We start from the raw sequence: 12,045 nt of genomic DNA, 5'->3' as shown, positions 1-12,045 counted from the left end.
AGCTGTCTATTTTGGAAGCCCAGGGGCTGGAAAGGGGCTCCATTAACCCTTTACCTGTTTGAACTTGCACAAAGCCCCTTCACTCAATCGTAGCCCATGTATTAGACAGATCCAAAGACTGAAACAAGCTGTTCGTTAAAGAGCTCAACACATCATTAACCACAAATGAAAGGTAAGATTTTCAAAAGCATCAGCACAGGACTAAAATTGCCTTCTTTAAAGCCCAGGGAGCTTACCCTTGACCTTGAAGGGTGGAGGGTTGGGTTAACTCTGAGTACTTTGCAAATCCCAGGCAAGGTGGTGAAACACTAAGATTAAGAAGGCTGCCAGAAGAAATGGTGCACTAATGGCAATTTATTCCCCTTGACCTGATGCATTAATGCTTATTTCCCGCACACACAAACTGTGTAATATAAATCAAATCAGCTCCTTCTCTAAATGTGGATTGGAAGAAATGGTAAAGCTTTATTTCACAGCATTGTGAAACAGAAATGTTTATCAAAACACGTGTACAACTCCTCATCAATACATCAATCTATAACGGAACACAAATCTATTCACAGACAAAGCAAGAGCAGGAAGAAAACTTTAAGAAGAAAATCTGACAGTACAGTGAAACAAGGGTTCAATGGCTTAATAAAGCAACAAAACTGGTTTTCTGTTTACACAGACGATTGCCAAATATATAAAAATTGCCTTTACAGTCCTGTATACAAAATCTTAAGTCTAAAAAGACAAACTGCAGCAGCATCCTTCTGAGGTTACAACCAATTCTGTTTGCTTTCATTCTCATTCACGTAAACATATATGACCAAAAGCAAATAAACAAATCTGGAAGGAAAGTCTAGTTGAGTATGGCAAAGCAGGGAGGCTTCTCACATATAATAACCATAAATAACTACCTGGATCTTAGAGAAACTTCCTGATCTTTGTCATACACATGACATTTCCCAGTCAGAAGGAATTCGGACATTGCTGATCTTCTCAGTCAACAGGCAAAATGCCACAGCACGGGCAGTCTGAATTAGTAATAGCTTTTCAGCTGCAGAAAAGATGTTGCTTTGAAGGTCAAGACACAGTGCCCTGTCAGTGTAGGGAAGACAGCAGTGCATCCTTTCCCCACTGGAAAGAACATTTCAGTGCCAAGACCTTCAGCATCCGTGATCATCAAGTTACCAGCGGTCCTGCTCTAGCCAACAGGATCCCGTGACTTCAGCAAAGTCAGGTTTTTACTGTAACACATCAGGCAACATTTTTACTGACTCTGGATAGCTATGCAGCCTCCACAACACATGCAAACTAAGGTGGTTGTGGTTTGTTGATTGATTTCTTTTTAAAAATAGCATTCACAGTCTTAATTTATAAAAGACAATAGATTTTTCCACACAGTGGGAATACAAGCATTAAACAAACTTTTTCAGAAGAAGCTTCAAGACAGTTCCGGAGGTGGTAAAAAAATTGCTGGCCAGCTCTGAAAGAAAACATCTATGAAGAAAAATTTTGTGAAAAGAGATCTCAGAAGACTTAAATAGGAATTGATCTCAGTTACTCAGGAGTATTTATTAGTGTGTGCATATGGGCCCCAAGCGTTATTAATCAGTATCAACAGAATGTCAGTACAGGTAACATAATGCATAAATAACAACTGCATCCTTTTTTAAGTTTACAACTAGCTTTATCAAGCTGTAGAGTTAGGTACTTAGCAGAACATTTCTCCCCTCTTTTAGAAAACAATGATTATTGTTTGCACAAAGCATTTTCAGTGGTTCCCATGCCACATTCTGAGACAAGGCCAACAGTGGGAAGCTGGCAACAATTAACTAAAGATCTCAAGGATCACAGAGGACTGCAGTTATGCATGGTTTTGGACATAAAAAACACTGGCATGATTTTATATTATGATACAAGCTAAAGAGGAAAACAGACAAAGAATTAATTAATTAACCATTGACCACCATCCTTTGAGCCTGATGGTCCAGCTTTTTTTTTTCCACCTACCATGCAGTCCACCCATTAAGTCTATACTTCCACAGCTAGAATACTAAGAGAAACTGTGCTGAAAGCCCTAACGTAAACAAAATCTATTCCTGTCATCCAGAAAAGTAGTCATTCTATCATAAGTTCAGTTGAAAGCTCCTCTTACAGCCAAACTGGCTTCCTGCAATTCCTTCTTCTTTTTCTGCACACAGGAATGGACTCTTTTGGTGATATGAAGTTTTTCTTGATAATCGATCATGTCCCCTGGGTGTTTTTGACTTTCAGAACTGTCCCTTACAGTGCCCCATCAACTAGTTTCACAAACAAGCTGAAGTCCATGATCTCTGCTCGCCATTTGCCTTCCTCACTTCTTTCATGATCTAAAACTGAAGTACTGCATGGTTCCTGCAGCCAAGACTGACTTCAACTATCACATCCCTGAACAGTTGCACCTTATCTGGAGAAGCAAGGCCAGCTGACCGCTTTCTTTGGTCTACCCATCTAGGACAGCCATCAATATATTGTCCCTCCTGCGCTCTAGAAGTCTCTTGGATTGCCCTGCTATGCCACATTTTCAGTACACACCAAGGTGGTTAAAGTTGCCCTGAGAACCAGGGCCTGAAATGTTCTTTTAAGAAGACTTAACAGGTTATTAGGAAAACTTAGTTTGGAAGAGACCTCAGGAAGTCTCATGTCCAACCTCCTGGTCAAAGCAGAATCAGTTCAAATCATCCTGCAAAGCATTCTATCCAGCTGGCTCTTGAAAACATCCAAAAATGAAGACTGCTTAGCCCGTCTGGGTCCCTGTTTCACTTCTTGGCTGCCCTAATCATGAAAAAATTATTCCTTATTGCCAGTGAGAATTTGAACTAACGCCTGTCACCTCTCATCTTCCCACCACACTTTGCTTAGAAGAGCTTGCCTCTGTGTTTTCTTGATAATCTCTTTTTAGGCATTGGAAAGCTGTTACCAGGTTCCCCTGAAGCCTTCTCTTCTCTAGGAATTGCTTATTTTCGATCAGACAGTTTTACAGCAGATGCTACCGCAATGTCTCATACTGAGCTTCCCATCTGATCCTCACCCATAGCTCTTGACCAGCCTGTTGCCCAGACTCCAATAGCAGCACCCCTGTCTAAGAGCAACTGTGTGAACTTCCCACTGCGTCTCTGCAAATTCAAATGCAAAAATGACATCATTGCACCATGTAAGAGCCGACTTCCTTCCAGCACACCTGCTGGTAAAGACACTTTTGCCCCATACTGTTCAGTTGATACCACTGGTCCCTAGCAATCCCCACTTCTTGAAAAGGATCCTACACTTCTTGAAAAGGCCATACAGTCCTCTATGACAGTGCGTCAAAAGTGTGAGCATACAGGATGCATTCACTTCTGCCCAGGATGGAGAACATTTCTTGGGCTCCATCTCTTCACTCTGGGTCACTGAGCCCTGCAGTCATCCTCCACCTGCCAAGTATTACTAGTGCCTATATGAAAGAGTAGCAAAGTCTGATGATTGGCTTTGGCAACCTCCATGATGTCCCAGATCCAGTCCCTGGGAAAGCAGCAAGCCTTGGAAGTCATTAGGTCTGGTCAGCAGGTGAATGTTCACATTCCTTGTGCTAGGGAGTATTCAATCTCTGTTACCCATTGCTTCCTACAAAGCACTGGCACTGCTTATGAATTGCTGACCAGGCAGAGTTGGCCCAAACACTTCCCTTGCCAGAACTCACTCCTCTCCTGTTCCCAGAGCACTAAATATTCTACTAAATCTCAAATTACCATTAGTCTCACATACCTGTGTTACTGAGGATGATATCAAGTACAAATGAATATGGCTGTTAACTTGCATGAAAGAAACTGCTTGAGACCTGATGGGGAACATTACAGTTCTCATTAGTGATGCCTATGATTAAGGCTTCTCAATGTGAAAAATGTAAAGTGTAAACAGAGAAAACATGGCTGCTTATTAACAGGGGGGAAAAAAAAAAAAAAAAAAAAGCAATAAAAATATTCCTTAAACTGTAAAAATAATAATAAAAAAACTTACAGTCATATGCACATTCAAACTAAAATACATACACAGAACGCTGAGGAGAAGAACCAGGGAAGTTGATTACTTGTCCATATCATGATGTATGCTGTTTATTGAGTGTGTGCACAGACCTTCAATGCCAGATCTCACTGCGGTCAGGAGCAAAGCCAAAGCCGTAAATGTAACACCCGATTTTCAGGGGAGAAGGGAATATGGAAAAGAGTTTGGGAAATTCTCCTACAAAGATGGATTTGAATCTCTCCAGAGAACTCGAGTACTTTTTCTACAGCCTTCAGGCACTGGGATGTGGCACAAGGGCATTCCTTCATCCAGGTCAATTCAGTGCAGCCAAAACTGCTAAGCCCATCCCTTTCCTCTATGGGAGGAAACTCCCCCTTCTGTCACTGGGCTATACAAGAGAGGGGAGGGAAAGAGAAGAAAGAAAAAAACACCCCCTTCTGTCCACCATTTTAGGGAAAGAAAAGGAATACCTCAGCTGCTCTCCTATCTCACATCCAAATGGAAAAGGCAGAAACCAGCTTGTTTCCTCACTGCATTAGAAGTGAGAGGAAGCAGAATAGGAAGAGGGCAGGAAGCAGCCAAGAAAGGTAAGAAGAGATGTTAAACTTCCCCATGTCCTAATGCTGCTGCATTTGAATCAAAACTCTTATAAATCTACAACCCAGCTGTGGAAAAGAACTTTGGTAAAGCTGGGGTGGAGGGAAGGATGGCTTTCTCAGTAAAAGTACTTGTTTTGCTTTGTATTTGCATGCTTCATCCAACGTGTTACACAACATGGAGTTTTGCAGAGCTATACAAAAACATGCACTTCACACAGGTCCAGGGAAAAACCCCAACCCCACTAAAATCTGTTAAAAACATAAAACCTCACCTGAGTCTAATAGGACCCTAGTGCAGACCGCTCAGTAGGTACCGCAAAAAGAACAACAACAAAGAAAAAGAAATCATACGTTAGAAAATATTCCTGGCTTAGATGTGACAAAACAGCTTTCCCAAGATGATTCTGCGTAACTCAATGCCCCAAATTCACTAACATTTGCCAGGATAGCAACGGCTGCTGCAGAATTCCACTGGCAAACACTGTATCTCACATTTTTCTCTTTCTCAATATGCTGTGATTTCCTGAGGAGTGGAGAAATAATCTATACTACAAAGAGGTGCAGTACTAACACTTTTTGAAGTAAATAATTCTACAGCAGCCTACAGTATATATAGAAATATAATACTTGGGTAGAGAAATTTCTGAGCAGAGAGAGACTAGAAAGACACTTTGATAAACAAACGCCTTCAAAGCTTATGTTATTTTCCTCAGAGCAAAAAATATTCGGTAACTGTGTGCTGTTCCTAGAAAGAATGGAATTTTGTTGCCAACAGCTGTAGTTTTTCAGAGGACTTATAATACTATACTGAAGATTTATGCTCCTGACAAAGGCTTAAAGCTATCCAAACTAGGGCAGAAAAAACAATCGTCTTCTAAAAGACCTGTGCTATTTTTGTTAACTCTTACTACAGCAGAAGTTATGACCTTCAAAAACAGACACCCCCAACTGGGGTTGATCTTTGTAATGATTCGTTAGTCAAGCAGTGACACCGCACCGGGTCAGCTACTCTATCTCAGGTTCTTAAAAAAGCAAGAAGTACATCCTAATCATCTTGAAATCGATCAAAGACATAAGTGTTTACCTCCAAAGCACATGACTTTAAGTTTTCTTCCTGATCCTTTTGGGCTTACAGTTACATTTTTCCTACCTTAAGAAAGGTGTCCCCAAGGTGCAGCCATCTGACAGAACTGTACAAGATAGGAGAAAAGTTACCCTAGACAAAAGGCTGTCCTCTGCATAAACAAGCAAAGGGATGCAATCTCAGATCTCTTTGTTGGACTTACGTAGATGTAAGTGGCCCTACCTGCCTGCAGTCAGTCTCCTGATGCCAGCAGAAACTGTTCCTCGAGCTCTGCAGGATTAGAGTCTTCTGTGCCCTCTGTAACTACAGCAGCTAACAGTATCTGGAACTACCACTTTAAAGCTAAACTGATACTAAACAATGAAACTCAGGATGTCACAGCTTTTAATGCTCATTTATTTGCAAGCAGCCAAGCAGCACAGTCTGGGTTCAATCCCGGACCAATTTACAGTTACAATCTATGCTGCTCCATGAACGTTACACTGAGTTACACAAATAGTGACTGACAAATCCATTGCCTTGAAAAAATTTGCCCAAAGCTCACAATGAGTCAGTGGAAGTGTCTTGTTTATGTCTCAGACTCTGGCTTCCATCTCATAGCTGCTCAGTCCACCAGATCATAACTACAGAGCATCACCAAAAATGTTCTTATTTCTGTCCTTCTAAAATTCCTGTTTGTTTTTTGTTTTGGTTTGTTTTTTTTTCTTTGTTTTTGTTTTTGTTTTGCTTTTACAAGGGGAAGAAAATAAATTAAAAGCTTCTTAACAATTACAGTTGTGATTTTTTTTTTTTTTAACTGGTAACCAACCATTTCTCAGCTGATCCACAGATAGAAAGCCTGATCTCTTCAAGCAAAATGCACAACAGTCCAAAGCCCTAGATAGAAAAATCACTGTGCATGTGCCAGAGTTTTCACCTACAGATAAAGTAATAGTGTACCTGCATTAACTTTTAAAAAACTCTGCGTGCAGTTTAGTTTGTAAGAAGTGAAGGACTACAAAACAAAGCCTTCCTCCAAGAAACAACTCGCCAACAGTCCTCAATCCTGCAAAAGATCTGCAAAAACTGAAGATATTTTGCTTAAGGAAACAGAATTTTAATTGAGCATAAACAAGTGAACAGCAGGCGTGCTATTTCCATAAGTATGCATGATTCCAAGAAATAAAGATTTTAAAATCTGAGGCCATGAAACAATTTCAATTTTAAAGGTCTTACAGTTTTAAAAAACATACGATGTATGTAGGAGGCTTTTTTCACTAGAAGTAGATTCTTTAAAACAAATTGCCAGTGACAAATCATCATTTTTATGAACTGTTTCCAGTAAGGTAGAAGTTATCTAGCGTGGCACTGAAGAACACATTTAATTTTAAGCATGCTTACAGTTTTATTAGAGGCAATGGCTTTTTCCATGCTTAAAGCCAAGCATATGCTCAAGTACTCTGCTGAGACAAAAGCTTACAAGTTTGTTGTTCTGAATGCAAAGTGAGGCTTTTTATCCCAAACCACATTTTCTTGCATGTAATCAGCCCTGATGATGTCACCATAGTTTCCAATTCACTGCAGGACGCGCTCATCATTTATTAGGGTCCAGATGGTGCTCTTTCTTTGGCTACTAAAGAACATACCCAAATATTAAAGCTTACCCTTTTCTTACACTCTGGATTGCCACAGTACAAAATGACAGTTACCTTTGATCTAATCTGGAAATCTTTTCTTTATACATGAGATTTGGCAATATCAAGTACAGTCAGCCCACTCGAAACCAAAGAACCTGATACGCATGAATACATTATGTTAGTCACAATGGAAACAAGCAATCCACAAAACAGTCAAAAGAATAAAAATCAGAGAGCATTTTTCTAGTAAAAAAATATGGGACCTTGCCTGTACTTGATAGCTGCGTGTGTTTTTGAAGAACTTTGAGGATTATTCAATAGCTTAGCCAGCAATCAGCAAACAGACACACGCTCCGATTTGTAAGGCAAATAAGGAGCACGAGCATGACAGGATTTGTCATAGCAGCACCATCTTTTCCAACACTTTCAACACCACGAGTCTGCACCATGCTGAGAACTCACAGTGTTTTCACCTATGGGCAGCACGTGATATTTAATCTCCAAAAAGTTCTGAAAATTATTTACTATTTCCGCAGCTTTGGAGCAAGCATAAAGCAGGTCTCCACAGAGACCCAGCAGAAAGATAAGCTGTCGTGACATTTCATTACAAATGTCCTAAGGTAAGATAATGCCATATTTGTCCAGCAGATCTTGACAAAACGTTCTCCAGCGTGCAGCTAATTCAGGCGCAGGTGCACATGATGTTCAACAGTCCTGAGTCACACATCTTCACAAGCTTAGAGCCTCACGCAAAGCACACTGACACTGGAAAAATCACACATCATAATATGACCAAATCTAAATGGGGGGAGGCTAGGGGAGGGAAGGAAGGAAAGTTAATCCAATTGCTCAGAAAAAGATGTTCCCAAATGAGAACTACTTCACTATTTAACTATTATTATCTACAACTAACTATTTAACAACTAACACATGTTGCAAGAAACTAGGGCAAGGAAATGTATTTTAAGCAGTCTTCCTGACTTCAAAACAGCTTAGTAATTGCATACACGTATTGGTAGAGAAATGGTTTCAGAATAAACATCAAATCCAGAAAACTTGTTTTAGAAATATGCTTAAATGTCAGAAAAACAGAGGTTCAACAAGATTACGTAACGTCCACTAAATCAGTTAACTCCTAAACTCTTTTTAAAACTAAGCAGCAGCTGATAGTTTTGGTGGCAATAATCCCAGATATCTGCACTCCAATTAACGTGATAAACCACATAATTCTAAATTAGCATATGCTACTAAATTAAAACGACATTAAAATAATTAAGTTACATAAGTAAAAATTCCGTCAATCCAAAAACAAAATACCAGACAACATACATAGAACACACATTAATCAGGTATGGGTAGCAAAGAGGCCATTATTCAGCTAGGGAAAACTACTTTTTATAGTCCATTCCCTTTGAAGTAAAGGAGTCTGGGTCTTTTTACATCTCCCAGCTCTCCAAAGGCAGCCTCAGCTGAGCTGCTGTCTCCCCATACCGAGAAACTCAGCCTTGCTCACACCCCAAGCTTGGCAATGCTTCCTGGCATTGGGCTGGCTCCCAGGAAATTCAGGCTGCACCCTATGTTGCTATCGTGCTCTGTATCTACACAATGCATAACTTGAAATTACTGGTATGTTCAACACTTTCAAAACTACAGCTGAGAACAAGCTTCGAAATACCAGCAACAACAACCCTGGCCTTACCTGCAGGATCTTGTACTGTCATTTCCTTACGCTTCACCTTCAACTTGTCCTTAACCCATGGGAACTCCTGTAAGGAATCCAGGAATGCATCAAAAGCCTTGGGTCCTCTAGTAGGAAGAATATCAAGGAGCATCATGGTTTTCCTTTGGCTGGTGGTTTGGGATTTTATTTCTTGAACATGACTGTCAGTGAGAATGCCTTCTTGATAGAGATACTGAATAACCAGTCCATCCACCAGCACCTCCGTGCAGAGCTCCAGGCGCAGGGAGCGCAAAAGCTGCTTGTCTCTGGCATCCATTTGGCAACCTAGAACATAAGCAAGGGATTGGGGAAATGCAAGATTAAAACATGAACCATTAACACCCACAAGTGATGTTTGATGGCCAACATTCTTCAGAAAGAACGCCATTCTCAAAATCATCAGCCTAGGAAAACCACTAATGATCTCCATCACCTCCTTTCTGCTCAAATCATACAGTCTTACCAGCTAAAACACAGCCATTTCTGGGAAATATTAGACAGGAAGAGAACTTTTGGCATTGTGAAGACCAGTGCTTAGATGGAATGACAACCATGCCAAAGTACCTGGCTCACAAACTGGCCAAGGTCCACCCCCGAAGCAGCTGGAGTATTTGCCAGTCCATGGGAGACTCTACCCCCAGAAAATTAACCCAGTGTCACACCTAACCTCTGGTCTCAACATCTGAGACATGAGGGCTGCTGCACTGCCGCCAGCCAGCAAGTGGCCCTGGCAATCCAACACATTCTAATTTCAGCAGGGGTGGAAATGTACCACAGGCACAAGGTTGTCCTCTCCCCCAGCCCATCCTGGACGGCTCTTTTAGGATTTGACTGACCTGGTGATGAGAAATTTTCCTCAAATTTCCATCTTAAATTTATTCACCTTCTATTTATAGGCATTTTTTCTGCCAATATCATTCTTTAGCCTAGACAGCTCCTTTCCCTCCCTGGTATTCACCCTTCTAATGTGTTTATAGGAAGCAATTGGGTGCCGCCTGCCAGCTTCCATTTCACTCAACTAACGCTCCAACTAGACAAAAGCTGGAAAAGATGCATTTTATAGCCGTTCTGAGAAAGACGAATCGAGGTCCAGAGAGACCAGGCAACTCATCCAAGATCAAATCAAGAGTCAGTGCCAAAGCTAGGAACTAAATCAAGATGTCTAGTCTAGTCCCTAATGACAAACATATCCCCAGGACCATTAATGGCACTTGCAAAGGAAAATGACTTAGTAATACAATTAAATACTTTCTCGTGATTAAATCATGAAGCCAAAAAACTGTAGCAGGTGTTGAATGTGATTACCAGGAGAATTTCTAGTAATTAAATTAGAAGTTGCTGTTGTAACAGCTTGACTGTACTGGAATTATATTTCATTTAGCTTGAAGATACAGAGAGAGACCAAGATTTTTAAGAGCTCTGCTCAAGTTTTCTACTGTCAGAGATGCCTGTTAACTCTCCATTAAAGATATGCCTATGTGGCCTGATTGTTGACATTTAGGGCAGGTAATCAACAGAAAATACAAGCATACAAATGGTGTTCTGGACAAAATGCAAGAGTCAAAGGGAGGGACTGGAAAACTCCATCTTCGACACCCTCTGACAAAACAGCTTTCTGAAAACACTCTCCCTGAGTGCTGAATGCAGCACTAATGGCACCTGCCCAGGAGGTTACCCTGAATCTTGAGGTGCCCACCTTCTGCCTTGGGCCATCTCAGAGCTTAGCAGCACCCCCCCGGCACTTGTTTTTTACATGGCCTCGTTTGATGGGTGCAACCTAAACACTGAACCCCATCATGGAGTGTGGTGATAGCGAGAGACAGGAGGCAGACAAACAGTGTCTGGTGTTAGGATGCTCATTAGGGATGGGTGAAACTCAACATTCTGGTCTCTAGATGCTTTTACACATGTGGAAGAAGTCCAAGAGTCAGAAAGCAGATCCCTGTAATTTCTTGCTTCCCAAATTCCCTACTGACCTGTGAGCTTATGACATGCTTGCAGTGCCTAAACCAGGCACCTCTGAGAACCTCTCTCTGAACCCAGGCAGAAAGCTCTTCCTGATGCCACAAAACCCTCTTGCTTCCTCCTGTGCATGGGTATTAGTAGCCTCATGGGCCTCCCCCACACACTGAACAAAGGAAACAGAGGCCTCCAGTCACCATAGATAGAACACGTGCCCTGTTCCTTGTCCTCATGACCAAGTTGGTCAGTGCTTCCAACAAACAAACCCCTTCCAAACTATCTATTTGCACCTTTGTGCAAAAGGAAATGCTGACTGGATTATGAACGTGCGGTGGCAATGCCTGCTGAAGGATGTGCCCAGCCCACAAACTCAGGGGTGAGCACGATGAAGGTTTCACAGCCTGCGGGGCCACTCACTACCAAGGTCAGCAGCCCAGCAACTGCCAGGATAGTGCTTGTTGATGTTTAGGGTTTTTTTATGGATTGAAGTGTTTCTTTAGGGGTGTTTACCACATTTGATTAAGGAACCAGGCAGATACAGAGGCATTATCAGGATTTTGATGCAGGCAAGCATAGGGCCAGAGTTTAATGCAACAGGGAAACATCTTCAATTAATTCTAATTAATCTGTACCTAGAGGTCCGTGGTGAGCTGTGAAGTAAGCTTTCCTTGTAAGACTGTTGCTGAAAAGAAACGAACAGACGCGACTCCAGTTTAGCTGCAGGATGGCACAGCTCAGCCCTTCCCAGACACTCCTAAGCCTACATCTTCCCACTGCAGAACCAAATTTAGGAACCACACCTCCACATCCCACGATCCCTGACTCATCTCCACACCTGCAGACACAGGTTTGGGATTTTCTGGACCTACGTGACCCGTCCACTAAGGCAGACGATCCTCCTGCTCCCAAAACGCACATTCCCCCGGCCCTTCCCGACACAGGCTGGCGTTTCCCAGCCCCAAACGCTCCGCGCCGCCCGCGACGCCACGAGTGGCCCCGCGCGCCCTATGACAGGTCGCGACCCACCCCGCCCCC

The 12,045-nt window shown here is 42.0% G+C and overlaps 1 protein-coding gene across 4 annotated transcripts in view; it reads right to left on the bottom strand.

Moving 5' to 3' along the window:
• The window catches only part of CRADD (CASP2 and RIPK1 domain containing adaptor with death domain), a 73,790-nt gene extending 61,822 nt beyond the window's left edge, over positions 1-11,968 (bottom strand). Inside the window, exons 1-3 of one of the 4 annotated variants that reach the window (XM_019613833.2) lie at positions 11,846-11,968; positions 11,643-11,692; positions 9,028-9,333 (exon numbers count right to left, since the gene is read on the bottom strand). In XM_019613833.2, coding sequence (XP_019469378.1) covers positions 9,028-9,333; positions 11,643-11,692; positions 11,846-11,928 — 439 coding nt within the window. In that variant the 5' untranslated portion in view covers positions 11,929-11,968. The remainder of the gene's footprint in view (positions 1-9,027; positions 9,334-11,642; positions 11,693-11,845) is intronic. The other 3 variants (XM_019613823.2, XM_019613828.2, XM_010709191.3) reach the window with 3 other exon arrangements.
• Positions 11,969-12,045: the final 77 nt, after the last annotated feature.

Source organism: Meleagris gallopavo, chromosome 1 (assembly GCF_000146605.3).
Source record: "Meleagris gallopavo isolate NT-WF06-2002-E0010 breed Aviagen turkey brand Nicholas breeding stock chromosome 1, Turkey_5.1, whole genome shotgun sequence".
NCBI lineage: Eukaryota > Metazoa > Chordata > Aves > Galliformes > Phasianidae > Meleagris > Meleagris gallopavo.
Note: the sequence above shows the minus strand (reverse complement) of the source record. Positions and strands in the feature narration are given on the sequence as shown.